Here is a 20,496-nt window from a genome sequence, read left to right on the forward strand (position 1 = left end):
CCCCAGGACCCACAGGGTGACACCCCGGGGCAGTGACACCCCCAGGACCCACAGGGTGACACCCCGCGGCAGTGACACCCTCCGAACCCAGCACCCACTGGATTGCACGCCCCCATTCAGCAGCCCCCCAAGGATCAGCGCTCCCATATTCAGCTCCCTCTAGCAGCCTCCGAGGATCTCATTGAGCCCCCCTTTAGCAGCCCCCCGATGACCCCGTGCCCCCACATTGTCCCCCCAAGAGCTAACAGCCCATCATCAGCCCCCCAAGAACCAGCTCCCCCTCTTTGAGCCCCTCCAGCACACACTGGGTGACACCAACCCTGCCATGAGTCATGGCATCCCTGTCCCCTGAATTCTGCACCCTCCAGCGCCCCGAGCCCCTCACCAGGGCAGGGATGTCCCCCCTGTCCCCTCAGTGCCCTCCGTCTCTCTGGCTCGGGGTCCCTGGTGCGGCGAGGCCGGGGTGCAGGGAGCAGTGCGATTGGGGTGCTTCACCCACAGACACCCCAAGACCTGCTGGAGTCCCCCCAGTTGTGCTCAGTGTGTCCCCTCCGAGGGCTGGGGTCACTCTCCTTCCTCCCCTCATCCTCAACTCCAGTGTTCCCCCCCTACTTTGGGATTCAGACCGAGCCCCCCACCCTGGGGAGCTCTGACATGACAGATGCCCCCCACCACAGGTGCCACCGCCCTGCCATGCCCCCGTGCCTCAGTTTCCCCGTCCCTAGGACGGAGGATGGCCTCTCTCTCTTTGTCTGGCCCGTGATGGGACCCCCAGGGTGGGCGCGGTGCCACACCTTGTGTGAGTGGCTCGGGGGGCTCAGGGCCCCCGTATTTCCCCCAGTCCACCCCCGGAGATGTGCCGGGGAGGGGGTGCTGGGCGCTCTGCCCTCCCTGGGTGACCCCCGATTTTGGGGTCTTTGCTTGCACCCATTACCCCAAAGTGGGGGTCTGGGGTGTGCAGGGACTGCCAGCCCCCCCATCCCGCAGGAGTTATGAGCCCCACAGCCCCTTTAGCATCCCCTTCATGTCCCCCAGCAGGGTGGGCACAGAGGATCTCCCCAAACCTGGGGGTGACACCGGGAGGGTACAGCCCCTGCAGCCACACCCCTACAGGGCATCTGCCCCCTTAGGGGGGTGGGGTGGTGCAGGGAGACCCCCGCCTGCTCCTGCCCCGGGGACGCGGCTCAGCGGAGCTGCAGTCCCGGTACCTCCGCACGTACCGACTGGGCACCGCCGGGCGCTCCCAGGGAACGGCACCGTGTCCCTGCCTCAGTTTCCCCGGGGTGTCACTGCTGGGTGTCCCACTGCCGGGCGATCTGCACAATGATGGGGGGCCCAGTGCCGCTCCCAGCGTCCCCCAAATCCAGCTCGGGGCTATCATGGGGCTGCAGAGGGGGTCGGGGTGAGCCTCTTCCATTTCTCGTCCCGTGGTAGGGACAGAGACTGGGGTCACCTCCCTCCCCCATCTCGGGGTCCTAATCCTTGTGGAAACAGCTCCTGGGGATTTGGGGCTCCAGCAGCACCCCAGGGCCGGCACCCCTCGGTGCTGCTCCAGCTGCCATAAACCAGCAGAAAGGGATTTGCAGGGACCAGGTGGATAATCCCGTGCCTCATCCCTCCATCCTGTGCTCCCGGTGTCACCCTGGCACCATGGCCTGTCACAGACACTCGGGCTGGGCTGTGCCGCTGGACAGACGGCGATACCGCAGCTGGGTCACACAGGGACACACGGAGATGGTTCGGGTGAAGCACAGCAGGTCCCTCCGGTCGAGGAGGGCCGGGAAAAGGGGATGTCCCCATCCTGGTGTCAGCTGCAGGGCCGGGCTGAGACCGGGCAGCTCATCCCATCCCCGGGGCTGGTGCTTCACTGTCGATGTTTGAGGTGCCCCAGGATGGGGGGGATTCCCGAGTGTGGGCGGACCCTGGGCACCCCCATCCCCTGCCCAGGTCCGGCTGCAGTGACCCCTACTGCGAGGTCAAGGTGCACCGCGAGGTGGTGGCCTGGTACCGGGACACTGTCCCACGTTGGGAGGGGACACACAGGACTGGGGGATCTTCCCTGGAGTGGCAACTGCCTCTGCCATCCCAGCAGGACTGCCACAGTGTGGAAGAGCCTGAACCCTTTTTGCGGTGAGGAAATCACGCTGCTTCTGCCCCGTGGATTCCATAGCCTCACCATCTATGTGCTGGATAAAGACACCGTTAGTTAGGGGGACAACACGGGCAGGATGGGCACTAGGGATCCCCCGAGGGGTGGTAGGTCCCCGGCAGTGTCCTGCTGTGTCTGTTCCCTTACAGGCAGGATGATGTCGCCCCTCGCTCAGACACTCGGTGAAGTGCGGGGGGGGAGAGGAGAGGAGAGGAGAGGAGAGGAGAGGAGAGGAGAGGAGAGGAGAGGAGAGGAGAGGAGAGGAGAGGAGAGGAGAGGAGAGGAGAGGAGAGGAGAGGAGAGGAGAGGAGAGGAGAGGAGAGGAGAGGAGAGGAGAGGAGAGGAGAGGAGAGGAGAGGAGAGGAGAGGAGAGGAGAGGAGAGGAGAGGAGAGGAGAGGAGAGGAGAGGAGAGGAGAGGAGAGGAGAGGAGAGGAGAGGAGAGGAGAGGAGAGGAGAGGAGAGGAGAGGAACACTGCTGACACTCAGAAGGATCCTCGCTGGACCAGACTGGGGACATCAGTGGTGCCAACCCACGTGTAACAATGCCATGGGGGCTCAGTGGGAAATGTGCTGCCATCCCTGCCCGGGGACAGGGGCACAGGAACACCATGGAGTACCCAGGGTTGGTCCCCAGCACGGTGGTTGGCTCTCATATCATGTTTTTGCCCTTTGGTTTCAGAATTTGGGGTAACTGAGACACAGCCCAAGCTGCCCGTCTGGGTTTGGGGGTGTAGATGTGCGTACAAGGGTGTGCACACGTGTGAGCGTGCACAGGGACACACGCACGGTGACACACACGGTGACACACACACAGACACACACACAGCTGACAGATGGAGCAGCCAGCAGAGGCAGCATCCCGCTACCATGGCAACCAAAGCGGCTACCAAGGCAACAGGACGGCCATGGGGACAGGGTGGCCATGGGGACAGCCAGGAGGGACGGCAGCATCCCCACTAGGGACTGGAGGAGGAAGGGCTCCCCTGGAAATGGGGGCACGATCTCCTCAGCGTCTCCTGGTACCCGCTGGCTGCCCCATATGCCCAGGGACAAGGGGGGCACGTGGGGCTACAGGGACCGTGACGGTGGGGACAAACTGTGCCCCACTGTGCCCCCGCTGACCTCCATGTCCTCACAGGGACCTGGCCCCCGGGACACCTCGGGCACCGCGGAGCCCTGTGGCTGGTGTCGTGCTGGGTGGACGCAACAGCCGTGAGCCAGTGCTGTGTGCTGGGTGTGGTACCTCGTCCCCCGGAGGCTCGGGCACTCTCAGGCACCCTCAGGCACCCTCAGACACCTCTGTCCCCTCGGCCACCAGTCCCTGTGTCCAGCAGGTGATTAAGAAAACCCGGTTCCCACACTGGGATGCAGCGCTGGAGGTCATGCTGCTGGAAGGGGAGCTGGGAGAGGCTGTGCTCAGGTGGAGGTTTGAAACTGGAACATCGTGGGCAAGAATGACTTCCTGGGGTAGGTGAGGAGCTCAGGGCACACCGGAATGGGGCAGGGTCCTGGGAACACCTCTGCACTCCCTGTGTGGGGTCTGGGTGACCACAGGCTAGGACCTACCGGGGTCAGTGGGGCAGTGCCACGTGCAGACCACCCTGCATGTCCTGGGCTGTCCCCCAAGGGAGGTGCAGCACAGGGGACTGGCACGTGTCCCCCCATCCAGACTCTGCCCCCCAGGTCGAGTTCTTCTTGGACACCCTCTGCCCAAGCCCCACCAGGGGCTGCTTCCAGCTCCTGCCCTTCCCCAGCACCACCAAGGACCATGGGTGAGTGCAGACAGAGGGGACAGGGGATTGTGACCAGGGTAGCACGAGGTGGCCCCCATGGAGGGCACAGGACCCATGTGAGTCCCCTGTGTCATTGCAGGGGACAGCTGGGTACCCTGAGGCTGGCAGTGAGGCTGCTGGAGGACACAGTCCTGCCCCCCACCTCACCCTGCTCCTCACCCAGCCCATCCTCTGCCCAGCCCAGGTGTGTGCTGGGACTGTGGGGAACTTTGGGGTGATGCTGTGCTCGCCCTGCCCTCCCCACAGTTCCCTGAGGGCACAGCCTTGGTTGTCCTGAAAGAGGTGACCTCAGGGGAGAGCCAGCAGGATGTAGCCACCAAATAGGGGAAGATCTTCTTGGGCCAGGGCTGGCTGTGGCCCTCCTGGACTACCTCACCACCCATGAGCTGGCCAGGACCAGTAAGTGCCCAGGGCCACCCAAAAAACCCCAAGCCAGGATCCCTGCAGATCCCCATGGAGAAAGAGGCCAGCAAGGGGGAGGCAGCAAAGGTGTCACATGTCCCTGGGGTTGGGTGCACCAGGGACAGCTGAGACATCACCCTGTGCTTGCCTTGCCACAGCCTCTGTGCTCTCCCAGCTGATCCCAACACCCTCTTCCACTCCAATTCACTGCCCTCCAAATCCATGGAGCAGTTCATGAAGGTGAGCATGGACATACCCATGATGTGCAGCAGGGCATGTGGGGACAAAGACAGTGCCTTGTCACCCCCTTGCAGGTGGTGGCGCTGCCCTGCCTGCAAGAGGTCCTGAAGCTGATGGTGAACTGCATCTTTGAGAAGAAATATGTGGAGCTGGTCCCTGGCAAGATGGAGCTGAGCTGGGGCAGGTGGGCACAGATGGATGTCTGGGAGGGGCACAGGGCACCTGGCATGTCCCTGTGTCCCCTGCAGGAAGGAGCCACCTACTGCTGCTGAGCCCATGGGTCACTTTCCTGGTGTCCCTGACCCGGCGGTGTCCCCACAGGAGGATCTCCTTCAAGGGATCCCTGCTGGAGGCACAGGTGTGGAGAGCAGCCTGGAGTGCTGAAGGGACACCTGGGGGCATTGTCAATGCCATCATGGGCTCGGTGGACAAGTGTCCCCTCCCCATGAGGGTGCTCTTCAAGCAGCTCTGCAGGCGAGTGGAGGAGCGATTCCCCTTGGCACAGCACAGTGGGGCTGGGGGTCAGCACAATCCCAGGACCACCACTCCAAGCTCTGAGCTGTCCCTGTCCCCATCCCTGTCCCTATCCCCATCCAGGAGGTCCACTGCTTCTCCTTCAGTGAGTTCCTCTTCCTTTGCTTCTTCACTCCCACTGTCCTCATCCCAAAGCTCTTCAGGCTCTAGAAGCAGCACACAGAGCCCTGCAGCAGCCACACACTCCTGCTGCTCACCAAGGTGTGGGAAACCAGAGAGGGGACACCAGAGAGGGGTGGGGACCTTCGGGAGGGGATGGTGACACCAGGGAAGGGTGAAGACCCTTGGGGAGGGATGGGGACCTTGGGTAGGGATGGGGACATTGGGGAGGGGATGGGGACCCTTAGGGAGGGTGGGGGACCTGGAGAGGGATGGAGATGCTGGGGAGGGATGGGAACCACCCAAAGAGAGGGTTGGGTAGCCTGGGGAGGGATGGGGAGCACTGGGAGAGACAAGGATTGTGGGGAGGGATGGGGAACCCAGGGAAGGTTTGGGACTTCAGAGAGAAACCCCAGAAAGGACAGAGATTTCTGTGAGGGATGTGGACCCTGTGGGGAGATGGGAACCCACGAGGAATGGGGAGGCCAGAAAGGCAGGAGACCCTGGGGAGGGACAGAAACCCCAGGGAATGATGGGGACCCCAAGGAGGGCAGAGCCATTCCTGCCCCTGTGCCACACAGGGCTGGCTCCTTCCTGTGCCACTTGAGGCCTGTCCTGCCTGTCCCCAGGGTGTGCCACTACAAGCTGGGCACAGCACAGGGGGCAGAATTTGGGTTCCATCACCCTTCCAGCTGCTCCACTTTTCTTTTTCCCACCCCAACCCCTGAGCCCTCGGGGTCCAGGCGAGCAGCCAGAGGGGTCCAGGGGTCACACCAGAAGGGACACAGCAGCATGACCTGCATGGGACAGGCACTGGGGCTGCAGCTGGGGCAGGGCAAAGAGCCATGGATGGCCCTGCTGAACCCAGTCCTCCTGCACAGTGTCACCCATGTCCGGGCCATGTCACACACCCATGGTGACCTGGATGCCCTGGGCACCATGGAGAGCTCTGAGGATGAGGAGGGACAGAGGTCAGGGAGGGGACATTGCTGATGCTGAGACAGTGGAGCTGCCAGGAGCATCCTCAGGCTGTGGGAGGTGGTGGCATTTGGGGTGACACTGCTCCCTCCCTGCCACAGCCACAGGGACATTCCCAGCCCTCGGCCACCATCGAGGAGGGTCCCCTGCACACCTGCTCAGAGCAGGGAGTGGCACTGCTGCCCCTCTTCACCTTCAAGAGGAGACACTTCAAGCTCAGACCAGGCCCTGGCCTATGCCAAGGTCCCACAGGGGCAGGTGGGTGCTGCCCTAGACCCCCACCCTGTGCCAGGTGCCCAGGGGTGGGAGGAAGAATGTGGGCACATCTTTTAGGGTGTTTGGGGGTCCCCAGGTGCACTGGTCCATCCCAGTGGAACAGGTGGGTGGTAGGGATGTGGGTGCACATATTTTGGGGTTTTGGGGGTCCCCAGGTGCTCAGCTCCATCCCAGTGGAGGGGATCCAGGCAGTGGAGCAGGTGGATGAGGGCACCTTCCAGCACCCCCACGTCCTGCAGGTGGTGGCACAGGGTGACACCAGGCAGCTCCACACACCTACCTCCAGTGGTGTGACCCCACCGTGCCCCAGCACCCCACAAACCCCAGTAACCCCCAACCACAGCACACTGGGGCCCCCCTCTGCAGCACCCAGGCACAGGCACCCCCATGGGACAGTGGGAATGGTCCCAAATCCAGCTTTACCCCACACCTGCTGTACTGGTAGCACTGGGAGTACTGAGCTCAAGGGGCTAACTGGGGATACTGGGGAAGTTGAGGTGTTCTACCCTGGCTGTACTGGGGTCACTGGGGTGCCATTTAGGTGCTGATGGGCAGGGTGGGAGTGTCCTGAGGTCCCTGTGCCCCAGCATGGTGGGAGTTGGGTGTCCTTTGGGTGCTGGAGGACAGTGGGGGGTGTCCTGAGGGTCCCTGTCCTGCAGCGCGGTGGCCGGGCAGGTACGGGGGACCCCGCGGGGCGCTGGGGGGCCGTGGGGACCCGTGGGGTGGGGGCTGGCACACAGCAGCGGCCGCAGACCCCTGCGGGCACACAGAGCACTGCGCTGGCTCCCTCCACGAGGGGACAGCAGATACACGCGGATAGGGGACACGGGGACACGGGGACACGGGGACACGGGGACACGCGAACTGCGGGGGGCTGGCGGGTGGTGGGGGCGCGGGGTGGGATGTGATGGGATGGGGTGTGTTAGGGGTAGGGGACGGGTGTGAGCCTGGGGGGACACCATGGGTGGGTGTCGGGGTTGGGGGGGTTGTGGGGGGTGCCAGGGGGACTGCCAGGGGTTGGGGGGCGCGGGTCGGGGCTGGGGGATGCCACAGGTGGGTCCCGGCCACTGGCCCCACCCTGGGGTGCAGGGGGGGGCACTTGGGGACAGGCTGCAGGAGGTGCTGAGGAACCCGGACATCGCCCACAACGCCTTCACCCCCCGCGACGAGACCCCAGAGCCACCCCCAGTCCCCTCCCTGCCCCGAGACCCCCGGCACTCCCCGGCCTCTCCCCCTCAGCCCACGCCGGGAGGGGCAGGGACGCCGGGGGAGCCACAGAGGGGACGCGGGGACAGCGGCCCGGCACGGGGTGTATTCTGTAACACAGAGATGTACACGGCTCCGCGGGGCAGCGGCGGGTGACACGGGTGACACGGGTGACACGGGTGGCACGGGTGGCACAGACGCGCAAAGAGGCCACGGGTAGAAAAAGACCACGACGCTATCGCCACTAGAGCGGGGCGAGCCGGGACGGGACGAGGCGACAGACAGACGGACACGGGGACACGTGGTGAGTGGCACCGGGTGGCCCGGGACGGGGGGACCCTGCGGGGAAGCGGAGCAGGCGGCGGTGGCACGGGCAGAGCCACGGGGGCTCGGGGAGCCCCTGAGCCCGGCCTCAGTCCTTCAGGGTGGCCTCGGACACGCCCTGGGCCAGCAGCTCGGCCAGGACGTTGTCCAGGTAGTTGGGGTCGGGGTAGCCGTGCCCCGTCAGGTTGGAGCCGAACTCGGTCTTGTGGTGGATCTCGTTCCACACCACTGTGTCCGACTCGCCCGTGGTGTTGGAGGTGCCGATGGTGAAGATGAGCCGCCGGTCCCAGGCCACGATCAGCAGCTTCAGCACCTGCGGCGGGCACGGCCATGGCTCGCCCATCCGCACCCCTGGCACGGTCTGGCACGGTCTGGCACGGACTGGTACGGACTGGCACGGACTGGCACAGCCACCCAGCACCCCCGGCACCTCCTCCCCTCGGCACAGCACAACCTCAGTCCCTCCCAGGGTGGGATTCATCCCCAGCACAGTGCCCACAAGATAACACCCTTCCTTGTGGTACTCCCCATCCCAGTACAGCTGCAGCCTCCCCATCCCATCCCATCCCATCCCATCCCATCCCATCCCATCCCATCCCAATCCCATCCCATCCCATCCCATCCCATCCCATCCCATCCCGTCCCGTCCCGTCGCGTCCCGTCCCATCCCATCCCATCCCATCCCATCCCATCCCATCCCATCCCATCCCATCCCATCCCATCCCATCGGGGTCTCACCTTCCTGCCCTTCTCGTTGTCAGGCAGGTAGCAGTGCCGTGGGAAGCCTCGAGCCGTGAATTTCTTCCCGGGATTGGGATGCTCCGGGCCCTGGGTGGGTGGGGACAGGGGGCTGAGCGGGGGACACGGGCGGGGGTCACCAGCCCACCTGGGGCTCCCCCCTCACCTGGATGCCGGTGGGGATGTCGTAGACGATCCGGATGGTTTTGGAGTCGGTGTATCCCGGGAGGGAGTGGGGGATGAGGTGGAATTCCATCTTCCCGGGGGGCTGCGTGCCCGTCTTCTCCCCGTAGATGGCCTTACAAGTGGGGCACTGCAGGCTCCCGTCCTGGGGACACCGCGTGGGCCTCAGGGGTGGCACCCACCCAGCACCCACTCAGCACCCACCTGGACCCCCCACCACTCTCCAACACTCACCCAGGACCCCCCTGATCCTCCCAGACCCCACCCGGACCCCTCTTCCACCAACTCAGCATCCACCCAGCACCTACCTGGAACACTCCAGCACAACCCAGCATCCACCCAGAAGCTCTCACACCCACCCAGCGCCCACCTGGAACCCCTCTGCACCCACCCAACACCCCTGACACCCCATCCAGCACCCACCCAGCACCCCCAAGCACCCAGCCCGCCCCGCACGCAGCCCCGGGCTGCAGCTGACCTTGTTGCCGTTGTTGTACATGGCGAGCAGGCACAGCAGGTGGTACATGTGCCCGCACTTGCCCAGCTTGCCCACCAGCTCCGGCTTGATGCCCCTGGGGCTGAGCACGCCCTCGTAGCCGGAGGAGGTGACCAGCCGCTCCATGCAGATGGTGCAATCCTGCCGGGAACGGGATCAGCATCCAGGGGGGACGAGGGGTCACCCCCGGCTCTCTGCCCGTCCCCTGCCTGAGCGTCCCCGAGCCCCCCAAACCCCCGCTCACCTCATCCGGGGGGTTCTTCACCTTCTGGATGTAGCGGCGTACCACGTCCTCGGGGGTCTTACCTGAGGGGAATCACATCAGAGCCTGCCCGCGGTGCCACAACCCCCCTGCCACAGGACGGGGACAGCGCTGCCACCCCCTGCCACCACGATAGGGACACCACGTGGCACGAAGCAGCGATGGGCATCGCCCCACGCCAACCCCTTGGGGGTCTCTCACTTTCCCCTCCGCGTGTCCCCGTGTCCCTGATCCCGCTCCCGGTGGCTCCTTACTCTTCTTGAGCTGCTTCTTTTTGGTTTTCCTGCAGATGCCGTTGACGCCGGGGACAGGTTTGATGTCGCTCTTGCTGACGGGCGGGGGGTGCAGGATGGGTTTGGGGGCACGGGTCAGGCACACGGGCAGCCCGGCGGCGCACATGAGGATCCCCGTCATCCCTGCGCCGGGAGAGCGCCTGTCTGTCCGTCTGTCCGTCCTTCCCACCCCTGGCAGTGTCCCCCGCTCCCCGCCCACAGTGTCACCCCGCATTGACCCCCAGCCGCTGGCCGGACCCCGCTCACCTGCGAGGGCGGGATGGACGGGGCCGGTGCCGTTCAGATTCTTCACCGGGAGCGCTGGGACCCTGCACGGAGATGGGAGAGGAAGGGGCTCAGCCGGGCTGCCAGGGCTGGCACTGGCATGGCACGGCATGACCCCAGAACAGCAGCACCCCCGCGGGACACAGGGCACTGTCCCCAGGCAGTGTCCTCCCCATGGGACACAGGGCACTGTCCCCAGGCAGCGTCCTCCCCATGGGATACAGGGTAAGGTGTCTCCTGGGGGACTGCTGGCACTGTCCCCAGGCAGTGTCCTCCCTACAGGACACAGGGCAAGGTGTTCCCTCAGCAGCTTGGAGGGTTGCTATCCCAACCCACGGGGCTGCCCCTCAGTGCCACCTGATCATCTCTGAACACCCAATGGCACGTCCTCCTCGACCCAGGGTGGGGCCTTGTCAGGGTGTCCTGACGGTGACACCCGTGTCCCACACCCCCACGGACACGTGCAACCACTGTGTGCTCCCCAGGGCCCTCCTGGGCTGCCAGCAGTACGTGGCACCGTGCCCAGGGCAGGGCATGGGGAGCTGGGGACTGGTGGGATGGACAGAGGAGAAGGAAGGGAGGAAGGAAGGAAGGGAGGAAGGGAGGAAGGGAGGAAGGGAGGGAGGGAGGGAGGGAGGGAGGGAGGAAGGAAGGAAGGAAGGAAGGAAGGAAGGAAGGAAGGAAGGAAGGAAGGAAGGAAGGAAGGAAGGAAGGAAGGAAGGAAGGAAGGAAGGAAGGAAGGAAGGAAGGAAGGAAGGAAGGAAGGAAGGAAGGAAGGAAGGAAGGAAGGAAGGAAGGAAGGAAGGAAGGAAGGAAGGAAGGAAGGAAGGAAGGAAGGAAGGAAGGAAGGAAGGAAGGAAGGAAGGAAGGCCCCCCAGTGCCATCATCCTCTCACTGATCCCAAAATCCCCTCCCACTCCAGCTGCCGCAGTTCAGCAGTGCTCAGCCCCACACGAGCTGGGGCTGAGGGCATTTTCCTTCATTCCCAAAGCTCCTCTACCCACATCAAGGCCAGGGCAGCAATGGGGGCCCAGCCCCATCCCAGGTTCATCCTGGTCCCCTCCTAGGGGTACCTCCATAGGTATGTGCCAGGACAGGGACAGCGATGGGGACAGAGACAAGGACTGCTCAGTCCAGCACACAGAACCAAAAGCAGAATGTCAACAGGGGAAGGAAATGTGCCAGGAGCTGCTGGGGGCTCAGAGAACTCAACTGTCCCCCTAGCCTGGTGCTGACAGCCCTGAGGGGACACCAGGCTACCGGCTACAGCTGAGCAGATGTGGGTGCCAGGACAGGGACACCCACCAGGACACAATTCCAGGGGTCTGCTTGCCTGCCTGGACCCCCCTGGTGAATCATTCCCACCACAGAAGGGACATTGAGGCTGTGGTCCCTCCCCACAGCTCCGCCCTCCCCAGTGATCTGCCTGGTGGCATCAGGCCAGGAGCTGGGTGACACAGCCCATGATGGCCTTGGGGACACCATTCCCCGGGGACCAGGCAGTCCATGTGCTCCAGCTGCCATGGATAGCATAGCACAGCCTGGCACAGCACAGCTTGGCACAGCACGGATCACCACATCCCCTCTGCAGGGATCTGAGGACAACCAGGAGGAGCCAGGTGTCCCTCTCATCCCCACATCCCCAGGGTGGGCACCCCGGGGCTGGAGGTGACACAGCGCCACAAGAGCTGGGGCTGCTAGCAAGGCAACAGCAGGGGACGAGCCACCCCCATCACCCCTTTGTGTGCCCACCGGTTGTCCCCTCCCCACCCACCCAGCTTACCCGGGGGGGACAGTGGCCCTGGCGCCCAGCCCAGCTCCGCGCTGCGTCCCGGGCCGGTTGAGGTTGTTGAGACCGGGCAGCGCCGCGCTGGGCACGCCCTGCCCGGGGGCAAACCCCGCACCTGCCACCCGCAGCCCTTCACCCTTGGCCGCTCCCCCCGCCACCACCGCGGGCGTGCCCGTCCCCGCCGGCCACAGCGCTCCCCCGGCGAAGGTGCTGCTCTGGCGGACGCCGCCGGGGTAGAGTTTGCGGCGCTGGGACGCCAGGATGGCGTTGGAGGCGGCGCGGGTGCTGTTGACCAGCAGGCACTGGGGGCACGAGCAGGGGGTGCCCGTGCTGGAGCCCACCGGCCACGACTGCGATTTGGGGATGGAGCCCATGGTGAGGGGATAGGCCAGGTCCATGCGGCGCCGCAGCCGCCGCTTGCGCTGCGTCTGCCGGTTCATTTGGGACATGCTGCTGAAGTAGATGAGGTAGCAGAAGCCCAGGGAGGAGAGGTCCAGCCAGGGGTGCTGCTTCTCGTAGGCGTTCTGGATGGTGATGCAGATGTCCATGTCGTACGGAGTCCAGGAGTTGTTGTCGTTCTCCCATTCCCACACGATTCCCTTCCCCGGCGCTGAGGAGGGGTCGTAAAAGTTCCTCCGGACGGGTCGCATGGTCCCTGGGGAGACAGGGGGTGGCGACACCGGTTCAGGAACCCACACCTTCACAGACATCCCTGTGTCCAGCATCCCGCAGGGACTGGGATACAGAGGCACTTCAAGGTGCAACAGCCACTGTCCCCCTTCACAAAAGTCCCCATTGCACCCCAACAGTTCTTCCCTACGGATGAATCCAGCCTCATCCCGCCATTGGTGACAGTGGCTTGGACTGCCACCCCCTGATCATCGTCCAGGATGCCTTGGGAAGGGCGATGCTGCTCAGCCCTTGTGCTTTTCCCAGCTTTTTTCCATCCCTCTGGTCCAAGCCCTTCCCCACCCTCCCCTCCCCCGTGGCCATCCAGGGCAGGGGAAGCATTTCCCGGTCAGGAGAGGTTTCCTGACAGCTGCTGGCTCTGGCAGTGACACAGCCAGCCAGGGATTGTCCCACACGGCCAAATCCCGGTCACTCGCCGCTTGTTTGGGATGGAGCTGGATCCTGCAGCCCCTCCGGAGCTCGGCGGTGGGGGAGGCATCGCTGCCCTCGCCTCGGGTGCCCCCCCGGCACGGGGCCTGTCTATCCCCTCGCCGGCACCGTTTGCCCAGCTCGATTAACGGCACTAATTAAGGGTCATTAATCATCGGCCGCATCAGGCAGCAGAGCCAGGCCCCAGCTGCCGCCTTGTGCTGAGGCAGCTCTGCCAGGCCCGCGGGAGGCAGCGGGGGGGCCCTGCTGCCCGCTCCTGCCCACATCCCAAATCCCACTGCTGCCTCCAGGCACTCACACCCACACCCTGCTGCCCACTCCCCTCCAGCCCACTGCCCACTGCATCCACACCCCGCTCACATCCATGTCCTGTATCCCACCTCAGCTCCCAGCCCTGCCTTCCTGCATCCACATCCCCCTTCCTGCTGTTCACTCTTGCCCAAATCCCACAGCCTGCCCATAAACACATCCCTGACCCACTGGTCCTTGCAACTGCACCCCACATCCGGCTGCCCCTCACATCCCCATCCCAAATCCCAAATCCTGCTGCCCCTCACATCCCCATCCCAAATCCCAAATCCTGCTGCCCCTCACATCCCCATCCCAAATCCCAAATCCTGCTGCCCCTCATATCCCCATCCCAAATCCCACATCCCCACCAAATCTCACATCCCCATCCCAAATCCCATATCCTGCTGCCCCTCACATCCCCATCCCAAATCCCACATCCCCACCCCAAATCTCACATCCCCATCCCAAATCCCAAATCCTGCTGCCCCTCACATCCCCATCCCAAATCCCACATCCTGCTGCCCCTCACATCCCCATCCCACATTCCCACCCCAAATCCCACATTCCCACCCCAAATCCCACATCCCCATCCCAAATCCCACATCCCTCTGCCCCTCACATCCCACATCCCCCAGAGGGCACTGGAGGATCAGCCCATTCCGCTTGTCACACACAGCTCCCAGTCCCCAAGGGCCACCAGCTGTCCCCCGCCCTGCCCTCTCTGCCAGCCATGCCAGAGCCACAGGGCCAAGCCATTGTCCCCAGGGCCACCGGGAGGGGACACACATCCCACTCTGGAACAGGGTCACCTCATTTCGCTCTGTCACTGGGTTTCTCTGTCCCCAGGCACTGCATGGGCCAAGCCCCCTGAGCCCCCAACCTCGTGCCAACCTTCCCTGTGTCCTCATGTCACAGCAGGCACCAGGAGCACCCTCAGCTCAGGGGACCCTCTTGTCCCCAAGCACCATGAGCTTCCAAACCCTGAGCTTCACCGTGGGAAGAGATGATGGATAGAGATGGATACAGGGATGGGGCACACCGAGGCCACAGTGCTGAGGACAATGGCTAAGCCCCCTGCCATGACACGCCTGGGCACACTGAGGTCCTCTCTCACGTCCTTGTCCCCATGTCCTGCTGGGACAGGGACTGTGGTACCTGGGGACCTCCCAGGAAGAGTTTGTTTTGTCACCCCAAATCCATTCATGGCCCCACCACGGATACATCCCGAGGAACACCCAGCACTGTGGCCATGGGATGTGATGCCAGCTGCTGTCAGAGGATGGGTCTTGGCCAAAGCTGGCAGGAGGTGGCATGGGGACAGCCAGGGTGTCCCGGTGGCTCCCGCAGCTCTGAGTCAGCGCAGACCCTCCGGGTCGTGCCGGCGTCCTCGCTGACTCAGGGCTGCAGGTGCCAAGCTGCCCTTTGCCAAGTCCGTGATTGCCTGGAGATGGATTCAGAGCCAGGCTGGATGGCAGAGGCAGGTGGCAGGTCCCTGCTTTGGTCCCCATCTCAGTCCCCAGCCCATGGCAGGAGCCACATCCACACTCGTGATCATTTGGCATCACTGGGAATTAGGACTGGGGCCGGGTTGAGGTGGCACAACCATGGGGGTCCTGCTGTGGGGTGTCCCCAGGCAAGTCCAGAGGGTGTCACCTGACATGTGGCAGGTCCCCTGCCTGCTCTGCCTGGCCTGGAGCTGATCCTGCCCTGGGTAGGGATGCAGGGATGGGCAGGAATGCTGCCAGGACAGCGCATCCCCCCACAGCACAGCGGCACGTGCTGCTTTAATGGGTCACACCGTGACGGGGACGCCTCTAATGGGGTCTGGGCTTGGTCCCAGTGTGGGACCAGCTCTGACTTCCCACAGGATACGTGGCCTGGATGTGCTGCTGCAGCACCAACCAGCACAGCTGCAACCATCCCAGTGCCCAGCACTGCTCCCAGTGTCCAAGCTGGGGCCTCCCCACTTCCTTGGGGATGGAGCAGCTTGGAGGGGAAGATGAGGGGACAGTGGGATAATGGGACACACCACAACACCCCACGGAGGGGAGAGGGCATGGAGGGACGTGGGGACATGTCCCTCTGGGATGGGGGTCCGTGGTGGATGGGAAAGGAAAGGGCTGGAGGAGCCTGGAGGGGCCCATGGGAGGACTCGAGCCCTGGAGAGTGAGGGGAGGAGAGAGGGAACAGATGGATGGACAGATGGAGGGATGGAGGGAGGGATGGAGGGATACAGGAATGAAGGGACAGACGAGTGAGTCTGTCTAAGGGAAGGAAGGAAGGAATTAAATGATGGATGAATAAGTAGAGATACACTGTCAGGGAAGGAGCGAGGGAAAAGGGAAAGATGGATGGATGGATGGATGGATGGATGGATGGATGGATGGATGGACTGACAGACAAACAGACATGCAGTCACCGATTCGTGGATGAATGGAACAACAGACAGACAGACAAATACACACAGGGACAGGGGAGGGATGAAGGGATGGATGGGAAGATGGAAGGAAGGAGGGAAAGATGGAAGGATGGGTGGAAATATGGCAAGATGGAAGGACAGTGAAAGGGAGGGAGGGAGGGATGTACCAGTGGGTGGAATGATGGATGGATGGATGGATGGATGGATGGATGGATGGATGGATGGATGGATGGAAGGACAGAGAGGGGGAGTGATGGCTGTGTGGATGACTGGCTGCATGGACGGATGGACGGACAGATGGAAGGATGGAAGGGTGGCTGGATGTTCCTGGCTCGATGCCAACCCCTTACCCGTGTCCTGCCGGAACTGATGCATGGACTGGAGGTCGATGACGTAGGGTGCCAGCTGGACATCGACCTGTCCCAGCACCACGCTGCCACGGGCATCCTCCTTCAGCACGTTCTCGATGTGGTGGCACACGGCGGCCGAGTAGGGCCGCCAGCGCCCGTGCTCGTTCAGCCACTCCCACACCACCACGCGGGCCAGGTTTTGGGGGGGGAACCCCAGGCCCCCCGAGGCCAGCATGGCCCCCGAGCCCTGCCGTGCCATGCCCGGGGGACGACGGCTCAGCCCCGCACCATCCCCCGGCACGGGGGCGCGGGGGTCACCCGGGGCCCCTCCAAATCCTCCCGGCGGCTGCCGCCGGCTGCGGGCTCCGGAGCTCAGCGGAGCAGGCGCTCTGGGGCTCTGCAGAGGCGGGTGCTGCCAGCCAGGTCCCCGAGGTCCCCGAGACACCCGGTCCCGCTCCCCCGAGGCCGCCGCGCGGGGCTGGGGCCATCCATCACCCGGCACGTCTTCCCCGGCTCTTCCTCCTCCCCGCGGTGCTGGCAGGGCTCAGGCTCCAAAAAGCAACCAGGACCTCGCAGGCTGCGTCGGCTCAGGGATGGCGGTGTTTGTGAACGGTGATGGGGACACGCAGCCACGGTGCTGTCCCCCTGACACCCACTCCTCCTCTTCCTCCTCGTGTCCTGCTGCTCAGCCTACGTCCTCGCTGGCTCCACGGCTGTCCCCGCCGCCCAGCACGTCACTGGCGGCAAGTGAGGGGGGTGTCACCTGCAAAACAGGGCCACAGCGCGGGTCACTCCGGGTGCCGCCGGGCGGGTGGCAGCGGGGGGACCGTCCTCATCGCCCCTGAGCCGGCGGGCAGCGACGCCGCGGTGCCCGCAGCCCTGGCAGCGCGGGCTGCTTGCCAGCCCCGGCCGGCTGCTGGCCTCCAGCATGACAACGGGGACAGGGGGGGACAGGCCACCCTGCTGACGGCCCTGGGGGGCTGCTGGGGGTCCCACGAGCCCGGGAAGCCTCATCGCTCCCCGCGCCGGTGCTTTGGGTGCCGGGGAGCTGGCGGGCCCTGGATCCCGCTCCAGCCGCCGCTGATTTATGATCTGCACTGCAGGCATCGGGCTGGGGGTGATCCCGGCCCCCCGCTCCCGGCCGGCCCCGATCCCACCCACGGCAGCCTCCAGCCCCACGGCGGCGGGCGGGGGGCCCGGGCAAGGGGATGTTCGCTGCACAAACAGGCGGCAGACAGAAGGACAGCCAGGGCTGGGCACACACAGACACACTGACACGGAGAGACACGGGCACACGCGTTGGCACACGCACAGCCGGTGACACGGACAGACAGCGGGACAGACACGGGGAGCCACGGCAGCACAGCAACCCCCCTGGACACACGCACGGCCACACGCTCCGGCTCGGCTCGGCTCGGCACACACGCACCGCGCACCCCAAAACACGCGTGAGCGCCCAGCCCCGCGCCCGCCGTGACCCCGAGCACCGCGGAGGGGGGGCCTCACCCCAGCCCACAGCCCCGAGCCCCCCCACGACCGCGCGATCCCCGGGGCCAACAGCCCCCCCAAACCGGGGCCCGGCTGCTCTCGGTGAAGGGGGGGTTGAAAGACCAGGCCTGGCCCCCGTGCACGGTGTCGTCCCTCCCCCCACGGCAGCCCCCCGGTGCAGGGTCCCCCGCCGGTGGCCGGTCCCCCACGATGCCCGGCAGCCCCCAGGCCGCCGGCGCACGGCCCCCCCGGCTCTCGGTATCCCCGAGCACGGCAGGCTCTCCCCGCTCGGTGCCTGTTGTGTGCCCCCCCGGCGCACGGTCCCCCCCGATGCACAGCAGCCCCCATCCCTCAGGCTCACGGTTCCCCCGAGGCACGGCAGCCCCAGCCCCCCCCCGGTGCCTCGTCTCCCCACCCCGGTGCCCGGTCCCCCGCGATGTACGGCATCCCCCAGCCCGCCGGTGCCCGGTCCCGCCGCCCCCCGAGCCTCCCCCCTGCCCGCCATGGCCGCCGCCGCCCCGAGCCGCGGCCCCCGCGCCGTTACCTCCGGCGGCCGCAGCTGCACCGGGACCCGCAGCCGCACCGGGAGCAGCGGTGGCGGCGGGCGCGGGGCCGGGCGGCGGCAGCGCTCAGCCAGCGCCAGGCAGCCACCGACACCGGCACCGGCGGCGCGCACGGCGCGGGCACCCAAGCCGGGAACGCGCGCCGGGAACGCGCGCCGGGGAGCGGGGGCACGCACGGGGGAGCGGGCATCTGCACCGGGATCGGGAGTACGCACGGGCAACCGGGCATCGGCAGCGGGATCGGGACTGTGCACGGAGAGCCGGGCATCGGCACCGGGATCGGGAGAACGCACGGGCAACCGGGCATCGGCACCGGGATCACCGATACGCACGGAGAGCCGGGCATCGGCACCGGAGGCGCGCATCGGGAGCGGGGTCATGGTCTGGAAAGCAGGGACACGCACCGGGGACACCCACGGGGACCGGGGAACATGCACGGGGGTTGGGGTGTCTGCAACAGCGACTTGGACTGGGACCGGGTATCTGCACCGGGAACCCGTACTGGGATCGGGCACACACACTGGGGACACACCGGGGACATTCACTGGGCACTGTGGGGACACTCTTGGAACATGTAGGGGACAGTCTTGGAACATGTAGGGGACTGGGGATCTGCACCCGGGACCTGTGCTGGGTATGGGCAGCCACACTGGGGACACACACCAGGACCAGGGACACCCAGCATGACTGGACACACACTGGGGACTGGGTACCTGCACTGGGGCCAGGCACCCCTACTGGGGACACACACACCATGGGGGATTGTCCCCCGCCCGTACCACCCTGCTTGGGGGAACGCTTTGTCCCCTCTTAGGACAGGTATTTCCCACAGCCTTGTGGGGAAACTGAGGCACAGGAGGTGCCAGGAGGCCCTGAGCCACAAAGGCACACGAGTATCTGTCACCTTCAGCCCAAGGGCTCGTGGCTCTGCCTGCAAAGGGACAGATCTGGGGACGGGAGTTGTCATGGCTGTGCCCATGGCAGGACAGATTTGAGGACGGGGAAATTGACTGGGATCATACCCATGGAGAGGCATTTGGGGACAGATCTAGGGACAGGAGAGTTGTCACTCTGGTTGTGCCTATGGAGGGGCAGTTTTGGGGACAGAGCAGGGGATGGGGGAGTTGTCACTATGGCTGTGCTCATAGAGGGACAGATTTGGGGACAAGGGTTAAGGTTGGGTTAGGGTTGGGTTGGGGGCCGGGCAGCGAGGGCCGTGGTGGCCTCGCAGTGCCACCTGGTGGCTTCGGGCACGTGACATGGCAGCCCGGGGACAGCGGGGTCGGGCATGGGGACATCCACCCGTCCCCCTTGCTGTCCCCACGTTGGGGGACTCGCTCCCTGCCAGCCCGCACGGACAATCGGTGCAATGAGCTGTGCTCGGGTCTCAGGCGGGACTGGCACCCCACGGGCAGGGCACCGGGCAGGGACATGGCACGGGGACATGGGGATGGGATGGGGACATGGAGACTGGGCAGCGATCTGCAAATGGGCCATGGCATAAGGACCTGGAGTTGGGGTGGGGACACAGCATGGGGACAGGGCTGGGTCATGCCATGGGGACATAAACCCGGGGCAGGGACATGGCATGGGGACCTGGAGCTAGAGCAGGGACATGGAGCTGAGATCTCATAAGGGGACATGAAGCTGTGATGGGAACACGGGGATGGGACAGGGCCATGGCACAGGGACCTGAAGACCCCCACAAGGAGCCCCAAAGGGGCTCAAGCCATCAGACAGGCAGTGAACACAGCAGGGGACCCTAGGGCCGGGTGGCTGTCATTTAGGGCCTTGGGGACCAGATCCTGCGCAGCTGAGGCTGAGCCCTACATCTGTGTGGGGACACGTGTGAATCACCCGGTGCAAAACCCCTGTCCCCACCCACGGCCCCCCCCACCCAGGGCGCCGCCACAGCCGTGTTTAGTCTGAGCAGGAGCGTGGGTGACCTTCGGCTCCTGCTGCACCCACCAGGGTAAACAGCACGTGGGCCCCGCCTCAAGGACACCCGGGGGGGCCGGAGGGGTGAGGGGACGTCAAGGGACACCCATGGGTGGGGGTCCCTGGGGGGAGCACTCCAGCGCGGGGTCCTGCTGTGTCGCCACCACTGGGGCAGGCTGGGCGGATGTGCTGGGGAGACCCCACCCACACCCCACAGAGGACACCGTGGGGGGTCCCGGGGGTGCTGCCACTGCAGGGATGTGTCCCCAGACAGACAGACAGACACACAGGCTGTCTGTAG

General features: G+C 65.2%; 1 protein-coding gene and 1 pseudogene across 1 annotated transcript; one reads left to right on the forward strand and one right to left on the reverse strand.

Annotated features, from left to right (window-relative positions):
- Nucleotides 1-1,873: 1,873 nt before the first annotated feature.
- LOC117004860 lies at nt 1,874-7,834 on the forward strand (annotated as a pseudogene).
- DTX1 (deltex E3 ubiquitin ligase 1) lies at nt 7,770-18,298 on the reverse strand. The gene is made up of 10 exons (XM_033075739.2): nt 18,239-18,298; nt 16,207-16,969; nt 12,022-12,682; nt 10,221-10,282; nt 9,936-10,097; nt 9,664-9,725; nt 9,402-9,560; nt 8,907-9,068; nt 8,741-8,830; nt 7,770-8,315 (listed from the first exon to the last, which is right to left on the reverse strand). Exons 2-10 carry the CDS (start codon nt 16,463-16,465, stop codon nt 8,091-8,093), a joined length of 1,842 nt encoding a protein of 613 aa, XP_032931630.1. The 5' UTR covers nt 16,466-16,969; nt 18,239-18,298; the 3' UTR covers nt 7,770-8,090.
- Between the last annotated feature and the right edge of the window lie 2,198 nt (nt 18,299-20,496).

The sequence above is a fragment of the Catharus ustulatus genome, chromosome 18 (genome assembly GCF_009819885.2).
Source record: "Catharus ustulatus isolate bCatUst1 chromosome 18, bCatUst1.pri.v2, whole genome shotgun sequence".
Classification (NCBI taxonomy): domain Eukaryota; kingdom Metazoa; phylum Chordata; class Aves; order Passeriformes; family Turdidae; genus Catharus; species Catharus ustulatus.